The sequence below is a fragment of the Molothrus aeneus genome, chromosome 15, assembly GCF_037042795.1.
Source record: "Molothrus aeneus isolate 106 chromosome 15, BPBGC_Maene_1.0, whole genome shotgun sequence".
Classification (NCBI taxonomy): Eukaryota; Metazoa; Chordata; class Aves; order Passeriformes; family Icteridae; genus Molothrus; species Molothrus aeneus.
Window position 1 is genome coordinate 3,839,561 of NC_089660.1, and position 16,461 is coordinate 3,856,021.

The following is a 16,461-nucleotide window of genomic DNA, read 5'->3' on the forward strand; positions in this document are numbered from 1 at the left end:
GCCTGCGAGATCTCTGCCTTTCTCTACCCTCATATTTCCTTCTGACAGAAGCTTTTCTGGGTGACTGCTCTGCTGATGCCGCCTGGGTGACAGCTGAGCTCTTTGCTGGTAAATGATGGCACATCAGTCAGAGCTGAGGCTGGCACCAGGCTGAAGCCTCCTGAGCTGTGCCAAGCGTGGGCACTGCCAGGGCCGCTGCCTCGGTGTGGGGACATGAGGTGCACCATGCCCACAGCCTCATGCTCCTCTCTTGGAGTGGTGGAATTCTGTAACCCATCAGAAACAGCCCTTGGACCCCTGGGTATCCACAGTCATTCAGTGAGGGAAGTCCTGGAGTCAAGGGGAAGGGGGAGAAACCCTCATGCCGTGTCTGTGGCACATCCCTTTTGTCTTGTCCCCAACTCCAGAGAGGACAGATGCCTGTGGAGTAGGAAGGCAGCAGGAATGAGCAGGACTCTGGGAGCCACATGTGGCTGCTTCCTGCACCTGTAGAGGCCTGGCTGGGGGCCAGCCCATGCATGATGAGCTGCCAGATTTCAGCCCTGAGGTTGGTGGGGTGACGGAGCTGACATAGGGACCCAGAAAAGCAACGGATGAGAAGAGGCCAGAGCAATGTACAAATCCCTTTATTTTATTAGATCGTCAAAGACTAGTTCGAGCAGGATGGTCACAGCATGTCTGTGGGGCCCCGAGCTGCCCGCCACCTCCCGGGAGGGCCCTGGTGAGCGGCTGGGGGCCGTGGCTGAGGAAGCACAGGGACGGGGAGCACGGTGTGGCAAAAGAGTCGGGCCGGGATGAGGGTGTGCCCCTGCCTCCCCGCGCTGGGGTGCAAGCAGCGGCTCCTGGGACATCCCGGGGCGCTTGCCCAGGGATCCCTTCCCAGGCCCGGGGACCCATGTGTCCAGCGTCAGGTGAGGGCAGCCGGGTACCCCCAGCCCGGGACTGGCCCGGCAGCCCTCGGCCCCGCGCTGGCTTTATTGCAGGGGACAGAGCGGGGGTCCCGCAGCACGGCGAGGGGCGCCGCGGGCGGCCCCCGGGGACAGTGGGGACGCGGGGGCGGGAGTCAGAGCAGCGGACACGAGGACGCATGGAGCGACGGGGCGCACCCTGGCACAGAGACACTAATGCGAGGACGGGGGCCAGCGGGGCCAAGACACGGACGAGCGAGCGGCGGGGACGGGGGACGGGGCAGGGGGGCCCCTGCCCCGCGCGTGCCTTTGTACACGGTTGGCGGAGCGCGGCGCCCGCTGCTCCCGGTGCTGAAGTATTGCAGTCTAACTGATATGGCTTTAACTATGGGGCCAGAGATGCGGGGAGGGGGGTCCCCTCCAACCCCCCGATGTAGGAGCACACCGGGCAGCCCCGGGGGACCCCCGTGCCCGACGACCGGGGATGGGGGAGCTGCGGGCAGGGCGCCTGGCTTTGTGCTTTGGGCTTGGCCCAGGGCGGGAGGGGGCAGGGGGATGGCAGTGTTGGGGACGGGGGCAGGCGAGCAGAGGCCTACTGGGGTCCCCTGGGAGAAGAGAAGGGGCAGGGCAGGGGGCACGAGGAGCCACCCCGGGGGGCCGGTAGGGCCTGGGTGCCCCTAGCCTGCCGCGAGGTTACATCAGTGCATTTGGTCCCGGTTCGCCCTGTCCGGCCAGGGCTGCTCCCCTTTGGCGTGGTGGGGGGGCCCTGCCTGGACGGGACGGGGCGGGCTTTTGGTCTGGTTGGGGGACAGGGCAGGAGGGGATGGGAGGGGGTGTGGGGACCCCCTCTCCGGGGCCAAGGGAACTGATGGAGGAGTTGTAGGAGAGAGGGCGCCCGTGCCCCAGCACCCTATGGCAGGGTTGACGGTGCTGTTACTTCTTGAACATATCCTGCAGTGGGCCGGGCAGGTACTTGAGGACGGTGTCCAGGATGCTCTCTTCCTCCTCCTCTTCCTCGTCCCCACAGCCTGCCGGGATCGCCTTCTTGGGGCGCGTCAGGCTGCCCTCACACGGCTGCTCCAGAGCAGCTTTCTCCTCTGCTTCCTTCTCCTCCTTCTTCTTCAGCCCGTACTGAGAGGACACAGGCTCTCAGCAGGGCAGGCAGTGGGCACTGCCTGCGCTGTGCCCCGTGCCCATCGCCACCAGCTTGGGCCACCCTCCTCCCGGCCATGCCGGCTACCTGTCCCAGCCCCAGCCCGGCTGCCACAGGCAGGGGCGGGCCCAGGGGAGGTGTGTGCCCACCTTGTCACGGATCTGCTGCCGGACTTTCTCCCGCTCCGCTTCCATGCGGGCGTGCTTGGCTTTCCGCTCCTCCTCCTGCTGGCGCAGGGCTTCCTGCCTCTCCTCCTCCTTCTTCTGCGCGTCGGGATCCTTCTCCTCCTCACCCCCCAGCATCTTCCCCATGTCCTTGGTGGCCCCTGTGCATAACAAGACCCTTGGTTGGACCCCAAAGGTGCTGCTCCCAAAGCCCCTGCAGGAGCAGGGAGGGCAAGGAGGTCCCTGGCAAGGAGGACCTGGGACATCCCCAGGGCCACCTGTGCTGAAGTGGGCTGTACACAGGCTTGGGAGGCTGTGGGGATGGGGAGTATCACGAGCTGGTTGTTCTGCCCTAGTTCAGTGTCAGCTGGGGGAGATGCCAGCAGCTCCTTCTTCAGCACCCAAGGGACCTGCTGGGGAATCCCACTTAACAGCAAAAGAGCCAGGATTCCCCAGCCAGCCGCTGACGGCACTGGGGATAGGAAACCTGGAGGGCTTCAGCAGCAGCTCCCCACTGCTGGTGACTCTCTGTGTGACTCTGTCCCCTTGCTGTGTCCCTCCCACTGCACTACTGGGGTGCTGGGTCAGCATTGCTCCCGAAGTGGGGACTCTTGAGGGGAAACAGCTCCCACTCACCACCCAGTGCTTGCTTCATGACGAAGTCCATGGTGCCGGTGTGTGCGTGTGGCTAGGCCAGTGCCCAGCGCTCATCCACCGCTCTCTGGGCTTGCTGACCTGGGCCACCTGTGCAGGAAGAGAAGGACAAGGTTGGGGACACCATGCTGAGGTTCCCTGCTGCCCAGGCTGAGGGATGGAATGATCTCTGGGGCTGTGCTTTGCACCCTCTGCATCCTCAGCCCAAATGCCTTCCAGGATGGGCAGAGGGAGGTTCTGGGGTCTGCAGGCAGAGAGTGACCTGTGCCTGCTCCCCTCAGCCCCCTCCCTACATCCCTTCTGGCCTTGAGGACCTGTGGAGGCACCAAGGCAGGGACTCCAGAGAGATGTTCCACCTCAGCAGTGCCCTTGGTGTGGCACCAGGAACCCTGGGGTGCTGCTTGGGGGCTGGTGACCCACCACGCCACCATGCACCGCGTGCCCCTGCTGTGCAGGAGGGGGTGACAGACCTTGTGTGGGGGTGCCAGTGTGGCACAGCCAGACCTGGGGTGCTGTCTGTGCCTGTGTGTGTCTACAGCAGCACGAGTGCTCTGCAGAGGGATGGGGAAGAGGCTGTTGGCGCCTTGCGGCAGCGCTTGGGGGCTGCAGGGGTTGCAGGCAGCAGCAGCAGCCTGTGACTGTGTGTGTGATCTGTGAGGGTGCTGCAGGTGGGTGACACCGTGCAGGGGCATTGCCTGTGTGGGTGGGTGACACCGTGCAGGGGCACTGCCTGTGCAGGATGGAGCAGGTGGGTGACACCGTGCAGGGGCACTGCCTGTGCAGGTGGGTGACACCGTGCAGGGGCACTGCCCGTGCAGGACGGAGCGGGTGCGCGCTGTGCCTGCGCGCGCTGCGTGTGAGCTCTGCGTGCGGGCTGTGTTTGCTCAAGAGGTGTGTTTGCGGGTGCCTGCAGGGTGTGTTTGCATGGGGGGTGCATGCACACACGTGTGTGGGTAAGTTTGTGGGGCTGCAGGTTGCGTGTGCCCCCGTGATGAGCGGGTTTGCAGCCTGTTTGCAGGCTTGGAGCGCGTGCGTGCGCGAGTTTTGGGGTCTGCGGGCTCTGCGGATGTGTGTGCACGCAGGGTTGCGGGCTGTGTCTGCCTGCTGGGTGTTTGTGCTGCGGGTGTGCGTGAGTTTGCACACTCGGGGGGTGCTGCAGGCTGTGTGAGTGCGAGTGTGGGGGGGTTGTGTGTGCAGGTCCGTGGGTTTGCAGGCTGCACGGGGGGCTGAGCACGCAAATTTGCAGACTGTGTCGCGTGTGTGTACGTGTGGGGGTGTTGCAGGCTGCCTGTGTGCTCCGTATGTGTGTGTGTGCGTGCGGGGGATTATGGCAGAGGGTGTGTGTGGGGGGTGCCCGTGCCCCCCACGTGCCCCGTGTGAGTGGGGTGCTGCAGGCTGTGCTCGGAGCCTGGGGGTGCAGTTGGCAGCGTGTGTGTATGTGTGTGTGTGTGTGTGTGTACGTGCCCGGTGGGTGCTGCAGCCCAGCGGGTACCCCCACCCCGGCTCCCCGGAACCCCACTGGGACTGGAGGGGCTGCACGAGCTGTGACCCCGGGAAGTTTGCTGCTGCCAGCCCCGGGGCACCCCGCGACAATTTGGGGGGGCTCCTCCGGGCAGTACAGTGCTGAGCCCTGGGACTGCAGCGGGGGCTTGGGGGGCACTGGGGATGGGGGAACACCAGAGAGCGCAGAGACACCGGGACCGTGGGCAAGGTGCAAGGGGATCACGGGGAGCACCGGAGCACTGGGGTCGCGTCGCGGGGGGGGCTCGTAGCGATAGCGGGGTACGTGGGGGACATCGGGAGGTGCACGGGCGACGCAGGGGGAACACAGCAAACGGGGGGAACACAGCAAACGGAACACCGGCAGGCACGGGGATACCGGGGCCACAGGGGCTGCAGAGACGCAGGAGACACGGGGGGGCGCCGGGAAGGCGGGGGACAGCGGGGACACGGGACGTAGCGGACAGCCGGCATGCGGGGGACACCGGGACCGCAGCGGGGTGCGGGACGCGGGCGGCGCGCCGCCGTGGGGAGCGGGGGGAAGGTGGGGCGCAGGCACAAGGACGACGAGGGGGGAACCCGGGTCGGGGAACACGCACCGGGGGCGCAGGGGACACCGGGGAGGAGGGGGAACGCGGGGACACGGGGAAGGCGGGAACCGCGCGGGGGGCGAGGGTCGCGCAGGGGACGCGGTGCCGCGGGGACCCTTCTCCCCCCCAGCCCATCCCGGGGTCTGCGGCGCGGGGCCCCGCCCGCCGCCCGGGGCCGCCCGGTGCCGCAGCGGCGGCGCTGTCCCTTCAGCACCGGCACTCACCGGCTCCGCCGCCGCTCGCCGCTGCCGCCGCTCCGCCCCGCCCCGCCCCGCCGCGGCCCGGCCCCCTCCCGCCCCCGGCGGCACGCGTGGGCCCGCCCGGAGCGACACCCCCCGCCACCGCGCGGACCGGCCTCCGCGGGGGCGGCGGGATGCGGGACCCCTCCCGGGAAACGTCCCGGGGAGCCCCGCACCGCTCACCGGGACGGGGACCGGGCCCCTCGGGCACCAGCCCGCAGGGCAGCGCCTCCGGCGCGGGGTTAATGATTCACCGCCGCGGCAATTAACGGGGAAACGAGGCTTTCATCAGCCCGAGGTGCCCCCGGTCCCGCACCCCCGGCTCCCTCACTCGACCCCCAGACTCGCAGCTCCCCGGCCTCCTCTGCAGCGATGCGGGGCGGCTGCGGGAGTTTAATTAAAGTCCCTGATAAATCATATCACTCTCCCTTCCGCCAAGAGCTGCCGCTCGGGGGCCCTAGCTTTGGATTTTTGGTGCTGCTCCTCCCGCGAGGCTCCCAGGGCAGGTTTGGGGTGCTCAGAGAGGGGATGCCAGAGGGGATCTATGGCGGCATCGAGGATATGATGCCCACGGAGCTCAGAACCCCCTTCAGCGAAAGGTTCCTGGGTAGGAAATGGGGTGCACCACCCTGCCTGGCCCCCCTGTAGCTGCCCGAAGGCAGATGGGCTCCTGCAGCCCCTCCTGTGTTCATCCTCTGCAGTGCGGGACAGGGCTCCCCACCCTTGTCCCGATGCACAGGGACGGTGTGTGCTCCTCAGAGTGGCAGCCGGTGCCTCCTCATTAATCCAGCCCCGGGTTCTTAGAGACGAGCCCTGTGCGAATCACATTACGGGTACTTGGAGCCGGGCTTTGGGATAGCCGGTGTTTGACAGTGAGGCTCTGGACTAGCAGCCTGCCGGGGCCCAGAAGGGCACTGCAGAGGGTCGGGGTGTGGGGTCCTTTCAGGGACGTCCCCCCCTAAACGTGGGAGGCTGCAGGGAGCTGGGACAGGCTGCAGCTGCCCCCGCAGGCCCCTTGGGGTGGGCTGTGGAGATGCTGCTGGGGCTGCTGGGGGAAGGCTGGGGGAGATGCAGGATGTGGGGCAGGAGTGGGGGGACATCTCACAGCCAGGGAGGACAAAACTGGCTTGCAAGTGCCCCCTCCAGAGAGATGCACCAGCAGATCTGTGCGTGCACACCCGCTGCCAGCTCCTGCCTCAATGCACAGCCGCTGCCACGGACAACTCTCAGCACAGGGACAGCACAACAGGGACTTGTCCCTCTTGTTCACCCGCTCTCACTGCTCCCAAAAACACCCCCTGGCACAACTCATCTCCACCAGCCCCGAGCCCTCAGCCTGGCACTGACCAACAACTCCTTTTTCCACCTCCAAGGTAAAAAACCCTCCTGCCCTGGTGCCCAGCCCCGCTCTGCCTGCTGGCAGCTGATGGGACGGGCACGTGGGCGGCAAGACAGGCCTGTGCTTGGCCCGTCCGTCTGTCCGTCCGTCCGTCCATCCGTCCTGCGGCAGCCCTGCTCCGGGCGTTGACGTCAGCGCTCCCGGCAGCCGGGCGGTGGGCGGGCGGCACCGCTCCTATTGTATTAAAAATAATACAGCGGAGCACAAATTCATTACAGATAAGTGTGACAGCCAGGAGGAATTAACGAGCCCGTCTCTCAGCGCCTGACAAACGCCTCCTTTTGTTCCTGGGATGGGTCCTTGAGTCTTTCAATCTTTGGAGATGCCTCGGCTCATTAAGCACATCCTCCTCCAGTAGATCCCAGTGTGCCAGAGAGGACTGCTCCCAGTATCAGCTGAGGCCAAACTGGCAGGGACATCCCTTGTGCCAGTGCCCAGTGCTAAATCGAGAATGCCTTTCTTGGGAGTCAGTGGCCTGGAGCTCTGTCCCCAAGCACTGTCCCCGAGCTCTGTCCCCAAGCACTGTCCCCAAGCGCTGTCTCCACGTGGGTTTGGGTGCCCGGGGGGAGGTGGGTGAGGCAGCCCCTGTCCCTGCTGCTGCGGGAAGCACGAGGCTGGTGTGAGCTGAGGCCACCCGCCCCAGCACTCCAGCTGCCAGTGCCGGCAGTGCCACCGCAGCTGCTGGGCTGGGGGGCACCCTGCTCTGCCCTGCTGGCCAGGATCCCATGGGAAGAGCAGCCCTGGGCATTGCCTCCTGCCCTGCGCACCCCTGCTGTGGGACAGAGATGGATCCAGGGGACCCCCGCAGTCCCAGAGCTGAGCCAGCTCTGGCTGGTGTTTGGGGGATGCTCCTGAGGCTCGTGCCCAGTGTGGGCACTCCTTTAGGCCCAGCTGTTCCTTGGCATCATCCTGGGCAGTGTCACCTGCTGGGTGCCTGCCTGGAGCTCTGGGGGAGGCAGGAAGGGAAGGGATGTGGAGAGGTGTGAGGGGCTGGGTAGCAGCACTGTAGCCAAATGGGGAGGAAGCTCTGAGCACCACCAAACCCTGCAAACGCCTCTGTGGAGTAAGCACAGATGCCAGGGCCCCAGCAGTTCCGTGCTCCTCTCCAAGCTGGCACCTAGGGAGGGAATGGGGCTGGCTGGTGCCACCACATCGGCCACAGCATTCGCTGTCAGCAACGCCTGAGTGGCACCTGCCTGCTGGCATTGTCCCCATTGTCTCCTGACAGCCAGATGGGGACCCTGCAAGGTCACAGCCTCTGTGGGCCCTTTCAAAGCCCCCAGGCAGAGGGAATAACAGCAGCCATCCCTGCAGCACTGCCAGCCCAGCCTGCTGTCACCCATTAGCCCAGGGCAGTTATTTCACTTATCCGCCCCCCAACATCTTTGCAGAAAATAATTATTGGTCCTTCTCATTGCACCGAGGGATTAAAAGTGGTTAACTCCATTTCCAAAGGCTTTGTTATGTTGGTTTTCCCTCAGCTGCTGCACAAGGCGATTTCCACAGTGCCACTTAGGCAGCTTTTATCAGGTTGTCTTCTGGAGGTAATTGGGTTTTTCAGGAGCCTGTTTAAAATTCGTAACCCAGCCTCTTAAACAAAACAAAAACAGCAGCGGGGAGAAGAGGAAGAGGCAGCGCGAAACATGCAGCAGCTGCAGCCTCTGAAGAGCAGCTCTGGTCCCTTGGGGCTGGCACCCGGCGGGGACAGGGACAGGGACAGGGACAGGCACCAGCCGTGCTGTGGGGTCAGTCTGGACACAGCCCTTCCAGCTCAGCGGCTAAGCACGGACTGCTGGGGACAGCGGGGACCTGGCGTCACTCCCTCATGCTGTGCTCAGGGCGAGAGACTCTGTGGTGCCCAGAGCCAGCCACGTCCAGTCCCTGGGGATGCTGTGGCCGCCACTCTGCCCCTGCAGCGAGTCACAGACCCCAGCACCCACTCAGCCCTTATCACACCCAGGTCAGGCACAGGGTGTGAGTGTGGTCTCTGTTTGCTCAGCACTCACCAGGAGCCCTGGGGCTGGGGGAGGGAGGTGGGCTCATGCCACAGCCTGACCCCCACTCCACCATGAAGCTCCAGCTGTGGCAGCAGCACCGTGGCAGGGCCCCCTGAGCTCACCAGAGAGGGACAGAGCAAACGGGTAAAACCCACCCTTATGGGGTAACTTCTGCTAGCCCCAAGCCCTGGGGCTCTCCCTGGCTCTGGGCCTTGCTGGCTGGCTTGGGGGGGATCCTGCTGCCCACCCTGTGCCCCCCTGCAGCCAGAGGGGCTCTGGGCCGACACTGCAGCTGTTGCTGCATCCCCTGCATCACAACCCTCTGCATTACTGCCCATCTGCATTGCTGCCACAGCCCTGTCACTGTCACTCTCCCCTGGCTGGACGAGGGGTGCAGGGGGCACCCCCAGCCCCTCCCTGCCCCTCTCGGGTGCAGTGTGCTTTGGAGAGCAGCGGGTGCAGGGAGATGGGGCCGGATCACGGGGCTGCTCCTCACAGGGCTGTGCCCGGGGCCATCCGCAGGAGCCGGCTGTGAGCTCACCCCTGCGGGGCCCCATCACGAACCTGCTCATCCCAGCTGTGCCTGTGGGCTGGGGAGGCTGCGGCTGACCCAGGGATGGGGAGAGGAGAGGACCGAGCCCGTAATTCCAGCTGTTCCCAGCATGGCAGTGTCCCCGGAGGGTACCAGAGAGAGAGGGGTGCTCCCAGTGCTGCTCAGCCCTCCAGAGCTCCCCAAAATTGCCATCTACACCCACATCTGTGTCACACAGTGCTGCAGGGGCTGAATCTCCCAGCGGGACCTGCCAAGGGGACAGGGACTCAGCTCCAGGCTCCAGCTAAGAAGACTCCAGAGTGGCTGGGATGTCAGCCATGGTGTGACCGAGCACCTTGGCTTTGCCACCACTGCTCTGTGCCCTCTGCTCACCCAGCCCCGGTCTCAGAGCCACCCAGAACCCCAAGGAGTCCACGTGAGCACTGAGGCACACCAGGATGGACCTGTGGGTGACAGGGAGACCCTGCTGGGATGGACCTGGGAGTGCCAGGGGGACCCTGCTGGGATGGACCTGGGAGTGCCAGGGGACCCTGCTGGGATGGACCTGTGGGTGCCAGGGGACCCTGCTGGGATGGACTTTGCCACTGGAGTGCTGCAGTGGTGACTCCTCATCCCTGCGCTCCCTGCGTGTGTCCGGTGCCTCTGTGCTGTGCATTGTTAAACAGAGGCACTGCAGCCCCTCGCTGTTTATCCTGGTGTGGCTGCTGGGGACAGGCCCTGGTGGCTCTCTACAGACTCAGCTGCCACATTAAGGCTCACTGCAGGTCTGGCCAGTTCCCCAAACAGGTTTATGGCCCCTGGCCTTACTCACCTGGCCACTTCCAACCCCCCATCCATATAGGATGGCTCCCACCTCCCTGGAACAGCCACTGTGTTCACCTGGGTGCTCTCACCCAGGCTGTGCTGCCCTGCCCACGCAGCAGGGACAGCATTTCCACCCCCATGGCCTCTCCAAGGGCACGCTGGCGCCGAGTGCACCCCATCAATATTTATGGCAGGCACGCACACCCGCAGCTCTGCAGGGCCAGTGCAGAGCCGGGCTGGGCACAGCACGCCAGGCACTGCTTGGGAAGCAGACAAAACCCCCCCTGAGCCCCTGTGCTGCCTCCCCAGCCCCTCACCCTGTGCACACACGGATTTTTATCCTTGCCACACTGACAGGGCTTGTGCAGGCAGCAGTGACTGAGGTGGTCAGGACTGTGTGGGTAGTGGATGCACAGGGATCATCTCCTGGCTCTGTGTCAGCATGGGATTTGGGCACCCACTCCCCACAGAAAGCGTCAAAGTGTTATACACACCCTCATCTCACTGGCAGGAAAAAGACATGAAGGACAAGGGCATGACTGGCTCGAGGCTGGGCAGCCAGGTCACAGCAGAGCAATGGCAGCTCCCACCTGTCCCCTCTCCAGCCAAAACATCCTAAAAAATGAGACTCTTGGCACTGCTCCCCTGAGGTTCAGCCTCAAAGCTGATAAGCACTGCTTTTGTAAAGATCCTGTGAGCTCTTTGGGGCACCTGAGCTGAGGACAGGGGTGCTTTAGCCCCTCTCTGTACCAGCAGTACTGGGGAGTGGAAGTGAGGAGCAGAGATGCTTGACCCAAACTCCCAGCCTGGCTCTGGGAGAGCACCTGCCTTCTGTGGGTGAAGGGCTCATTGTATCCCATGAGAGGGGGAATTTGGGAGCCCAGAATACCCCATGGCCTGGGCAACAGAGCTGGATAAGGGAGGCAACACCAGGGGCACTGTGCTGGCAGCAGATGGCTGCATGGTGGGGGCTCCATGGCAGCCTGGGGGGGACATCTGGGTGCCTGGGCTTGGGCCAAGCTGCAGCTCAGTGGGAACAGGATGAGCCTGACTGCCCTGGCTGGGGAGGTGGGGAGGAGTGGCTGGGCTGGGTGTGGGGCTTGCTGCCCACCCCAGCTGCCTGTGCTGGGGTTTCTGCTGTGGTGTGACGCCGGACAGGCACCGTGCTGCTCCAAGAGCTGCTGGGGCTTGGGCCAGAAAATTCATTCTTGGCTGCTTTCAGAGGGGTTTGGCTCGTACCTTTCCCATCTGGGGGCTTTCAAATGGGAAAAAAAAAAAAAAAAAAAAAAAAAAAAAAAAAAAGAGGAAGAAAGAAAAAGAAAACCCTGGCTCTGTGCCACCTCCACAGTCACCAGCACTTGCCATGGTCTCCAGGTGGGACCATGCCCAGCACCTGCTGAGAGCCTGAGCTGGTCCTCACTCCCCTGGCCTCTGCCTGGCCCTGAGCTGCTTCAGGTGCCTCTTGCCTGCATCAAAGTGTCACCAAGATGAGTCCCCCCCATCCTGGGTGACCTGACTGGCTCCACTGAGGCAGCCCCAGGTGGTACCTCTGAGCCTCCCCATCCATCCCATGACTCTGCTGTGTCCCCCATACCACGAGGACTGAAATGGCCCCCCCAGCCCCCCAAGAGCCACAGTGCTGCCTACCTTGGTGTGTGCAGCACCAGGAGCCTGCTGCTTCAGCACCTAATGCAGGGGACAAGGACCTCGTGGGGGTGGCTGGGCATCGCAGGGAGAGCAGGGCCTGCAGAGACACCAACAGCAACAGCATGAGGGCCTTGGAGGGGCCACAGCACCAGGGGGGACACACAAAGGGGAACCACTTGATGGGGGACAGACAGAGCACTGCTTGCTGCCTCTCCTCCACCTGGGTGGGTCTGTGTGCTCCCTGCATCTCCATGTCCAAGGATGGGAGCAACCTGCCCAGAGCCACCATCTCCCTGCAGGTGGGAGCCCAGCAGGGCATGCAGAGGGAGACAGGCTGCAGGAGGTGGCAGCTCATCCTCTCCTGGATCAGGGGCACCCACTCTGCTGCTGGCAGAGGGCTCCTGGCCATCTCTGCAGGTACCTGGCAGTTCAGATGCCTTCATTAAAAATTTAGAGGGCTCTCAACTCTTTAAAGGTTTTAAAATTTCACATTGACTCTGCCTTCCTTAGCTTGCACATGATGAATTTCTTCTTTGGAGAACATAATGGCAAGTTAAAACAAGCCACCAGACAGAAGTCTTTGCTCAGACTCAGCAACTGGAGGAAGCCTGATGCTGCTTTGGACCTCAGGAAACGTCTGTCTGGGGATCTCATCCCTTCCTCAAATGCCCTTGAAATCCCCGTGTGAGGCTTGGGGAGATGCAGGGGGGTGCTGCCATGGGCAGGGGCTGTGCAGGGACCTGGGTGCCAGTTCTGGGTGCCACGCTGGCAGTTCCTGGGGTGGGCTGTCCCTGTGGTGTGGCTCATGTCACTGTGGCATGTGCCACGAGCATGATTTCTCCTCTGCACTGGAGGAGCAGGTTCCTGGGGAAGTTACAAATTCATCCTGACTTCAAGCAAAGGCTTTTCCTCCACCCTGGGGAAGGAGGGAGGCTTTGGCAAATTGGAGATAAATCTACGACCCAGGGGAGCCAGGGGAAACCCAGGCAAACACCAAACACTGACTGCTGTGGAGGAGCAGGGGCTGCCATGGATGGATGGAGCCTGCATTTTGAAAAGCTTTACAGAGCAGGGATGCCTCATCCCAACCCCGGGAGCAGGAGGCACTGACAGCCCCTGGGAACAGGTTTGGGGAGGTTGGCTGTGGAAAGAGGCAACGGGTCCCCAGTGGGAGACCCCAGAAGGGTGCCTGGTGCCCTGGGAAATGCAGGGCAGAGAGCTCAGCCTGCAAAGGGCTCAGCATCAGCAGCGTGAAGGTGACCTTTGCTGGGGACAACCACTGCCTCCTTTGGGATGTGGGAAGGCTCTGGAGCAGGGTGAGACGGCTGCAGAGAGCTGCAGGGATGTGCTCCTGGGGGCGTCTGGTTTCCAGACAGCGCCGTGCCAAGGACACAGCGGGGCTGGGAGAGGCAGTTTGGCTCTGCTGCCATGGCCTGGGGTGCATACCAGCAGATATTTGTCTGCTGAAACCCCAGAGGGTGGGAAGAGCAGGAACACCCTGCCCAGGCACCTGAGAGAATGCAGAGAGTCCTGAGGGGTGCTGCTCTAATCCCTGCAGGAGCTGCTCTAATCCCTGCAGGGCATTTTTTATGTCAGCCAGACCAAAGAGTTTTTTTATCTCCTTTTCAATAGGCAGAGCCTGGCAGTACCATGAAGATGCATCTCACCTGGACAGCTGCACTAGCTCAGCCTGTCTGTCTGTCTGTCCAGGCAGCCAGACACCGAGCACAGCCAAAGCAGAGGACAGGGAACAGCAGAGCAGGGTGATGGTGCCAGAACACCCCCAGCTCCAGGGACAGCAGTGCCCCCAGGTGCTGGCAGGGATGTTTTGATCCAGTCTGGACACAAGACACAGTATCCAGGGAAAACTTAATGCTCGAGATGAGACATCAGTGAGTCCACAGCTCTTCTGCTTTGGCACATCCAGCTCTCAGCACCCTGCTTGAGCTTGTCCAAGTCTCTGAGAGGAGGGGAGGCTGGGGAAGGAGGAGGGTGAGCACTGAGGTGCACGGACTGAGAAACTCAGGCACATCTCAAAGCACTTCCCCTGCCTAAGGGAGATGCTCCTGGGGCCTGCCTTGGGTCTGGCACCAGTTTCCAGTCTGGGCAGCAGGTGAGAAGGAGGGTTCAGAGGACTCAGGGTGCCATGCCACAGAGGGCAGCCCCCAGAGGCATTCCCCAGGTGAGGTCTGTACCTGAGCTGACCTGCCTGGCCTTCAAAAGGCAAAGATCCTCAGCCACAAACATCTCAATTCCTCTGGCACAATTGCTCTCCCCTTAGACTGGGGCAGGTCTGGGTCACACTGCTGTGGGGCTCTGGGATTTGACTGAGATGAGCAATGTTTCTGAGTGTCCCAGAGGGGCTGGTGACACCAGCTAGGGACGGATGGACCCGCTGCTCTGGCTGTGTGCAGGAGGAGCAGGGTGGTGCAGAACAACACAGCAAAGGGGGCAGTGGCTGCTGGCCAGGCACAGCCTGCAGAGCCCACAGCTGGACAAGGCCCTGGTCGGGGTCTCTGCAGGCAGGAAGGCTCGGGGGGAGCAGGAGAGGCAGAGGGGAAAGCTCCTGGGACGAGCTGAGGGCGCTCAGGCGAGAGCAGGAGCAGGAGCAGGAGCACGGCTTGTTTACCCTGGCTGAGCAGGCCTGATTGCTCTCTATAAATACACCCAGAGAATAAACACCAGGGAGGGAGAGGGAGCATTTAAACTCCAGGATGATGCTGGCATAAGAACAAATGGGAAGGCCTGGCCAGGAGCACAGAGGCTGTGGGTGAGAGCAGAGATCCTCTGGCCACAGGGAAGATCCTCTGGGTCCAGCCCTGGCTGCTGGGGAAGTGTGTGATGCCCAAGGGCCTGGGCACGGTGCCATGCAGCCTGGGCTGCAGTGACCATGCTCTCCTGCCATGCCAGAGCTCCAGAGCTCCAGGCCACAGGGGCAAGCTGGTGTTCAGGGGTAGGAATGGAGATGTGCCACACTGACAGTGATCACCACCTCTTCCCTAGAGGGGTTTTCCACAGGGACTTCTCATCTCCAGAGCAGAAACCAGGCTGGGCAACTCAACACAGCTCCCCTTGGCTCCTGGTATGGGCCTGGTGGGCTTTGCCTGGCAGCAGCCTCTGCAGAAACCCAGGGAAGAGCCCAGGTGAGAACCACAATCACCCTCCAGGGCAGTGAGGTGTCCTGAGCTCTGTCTGCTCGGGGTCATTTCAATACTAATGTCATCAAGCAAGGCAATCGAAGAAACAGACACTCGGCCCACAGCCAAGTGAGACTTTGAGACATTTTTCTGTGCCAGTTTGTCTCAGCTGAGCCATCTCCAGTTTCCCCAGGAGGGTGAGGGTCAGACACTATGAGCAGTGCTACTGGATGGGACTGAGCTCCTTTGTTTCCATGCTGGAGCCTGTCCTGGCAACCCTCAGGGTGCTGCAGCCCCAGAGGCACAAGGGCAGGTTTGGCAGGGAGGACATTTCTCTGAATGTCCAGCCCATCCTTCCTCATCCTCAATTTCCAAACCCAGCCCCTCAGCTTGACTCGAATCACCCCGGTTCCTTCAGCAGCCCTGGCCAGCAGCTGCTGGAGCCTGAGCACGGAGCCTGGCAGGTTGCAGGGAGAAGCCCTGAGCCCTGTTCTGAGCGACGGTGCCAGCCCTGCCTCTGTGCTCTGAGTCACTGCACTGCCAGCCCCGGGCAGCGGCTGCCCGGTCACGCTGGTGCCATGCGGGTGGCACTGCCACCGCGTGTGCCAAGGCCTGGATCACAGCAGCTACCTGCCCCTGTGCTGCACCGGGCTGCTGGGGACACGGTGGGGACAGGGGCTGGGCTGTGGGGCTCGGGAGGTGCCTTATGGGGACAGTGCAGAGGGGACAGGGGTTGAATCTCAGGGGACTGGAAACGGTGAGGCTGGAATGCTCCACGAGTGGCTGGACTGAGCCGTGGATGGAGAGCAGGGTGGAGGAGGGAGCCCCTGATGGGGAGGCACAGGAAGAGCCCGGCAGGTACCGAGATCTCCACGGCAGAAAGGTGCACGGAGCAGCGGACAGGGGGTGACGGCGGGATCAGGTCTCATCCTCTCCCTGTCCTCAGCCCCGCTCCGCGGAGACCCCCGCAGGGGATGGCCGGGCACGGAGGGGTATCCAAAGCCCGGTGCGGGGGTGACAGCCCTTCTCCTGCCATCCCCTGCACACCGGCGTGTCCCCCCTCCCCAGAGCTGCGGGTGGGCAGCCGGGGGGCGCCGCTCAGCTCTGCATGGCTCCCCGCACCCCGCATCCCGCGCCACCTGCATCCTCCCCGCATCCCGCCCCGCATGCCGCATCCCGCCGCTCCGCGGCCGCCGCCCCGTTATATAAGCCGGCGGCCCCGGGAGGCTCGGCGGGCCGATCCCCGCGCCCGTGCCCGGCCCCCCCGGGCTCTGCGACACGGCACGGCCCGGCCCGGTCCCGCACCCACCTGGCTGGCTCGGCGCGGCTCCGGTGCGCCCCGTCCGCCCCCGGCGCGGAGAAGGAGCCGCCGCCGGAAGGGAGGCGGGAGCCGTAGCGGTACAGGGGGGGCCCGGTGCTGGCTCCCCCTCCGCCGCACGGCCTCCCGGGCGGGGCCGCCTCCGTGCCCGCCTCCGGACCGCCCCGCGCCCCGGGCGGCAGCCCCCGGCCCGGCCTTCCGCCCCGCTACCCGGCGGGTTCCCTCCGGTACCCGGTAATTGCTCCTCCGGTACCGAGATGGCTTCACCCCGCTATTCGACCATCCGGCCCTGAAACCCGGCTGTGCCCCCCTCACCCCGCATCACCCCCGGTACGAAGCGTCCCTCCCAGTATCGCTTGTGCCTCCGGTGCCATGACAGCCACCCCCAGTGCGTGGCC

At 63.7% G+C, this 16,461-nt stretch overlaps 1 protein-coding gene across 3 annotated transcripts; it reads right to left on the reverse strand.

Moving 5' to 3' along the window:
• Positions 1-610: 610 nt before the first annotated feature.
• Positions 611-16,183, reverse strand: CPLX2 (complexin 2). 3 transcript variants are annotated; one of them, XM_066560217.1, is made up of 5 exons: positions 16,055-16,183; positions 11,609-11,705; positions 2,862-2,969; positions 2,211-2,386; positions 611-2,039 (listed from the first exon to the last, which is right to left on the reverse strand). In XM_066560217.1, exons 3-5 carry the CDS (start codon positions 2,890-2,892, stop codon positions 1,842-1,844), a joined length of 405 nt encoding a protein of 134 aa, XP_066416314.1. In that variant the 5' UTR covers positions 2,893-2,969; positions 11,609-11,705; positions 16,055-16,183; the 3' UTR covers positions 611-1,841. The 3 variants fall into 3 exon arrangements, with proteins under 3 accessions (XP_066416314.1, XP_066416316.1, XP_066416315.1); XM_066560219.1 differs by lacking the exon at positions 11,609-11,705 and having other exon boundaries at positions 16,055-16,156; XM_066560218.1 differs by lacking the exons at positions 11,609-11,705; positions 16,055-16,183 and adding an exon at positions 5,194-5,239.
• Between the last annotated feature and the right edge of the window lie 278 nt (positions 16,184-16,461).

What these genes read in the sequence shown, in the direction of transcription:
- CPLX2 (XM_066560217.1), bottom strand. Translation starts at nt 2,892, where the DNA reads ATGGACTTCGTCATGAAGCAAGCACTGGGTG. An exon ending in CATGAAGCAAGCACTGGGTG is followed by an intron (nt 2,387 to 2,861) that starts GTGAGTGGGAGC and finishes TGTTATGCACAG; the next exon opens with GGGCCACCAAGGACATGGGG. An exon ending in GGCAGCAGATCCGTGACAAG is followed by an intron (nt 2,040 to 2,210) that starts GTGGGCACACAC and finishes GTGTCCTCTCAG; the next exon opens with TACGGGCTGAAGAAGAAGGA.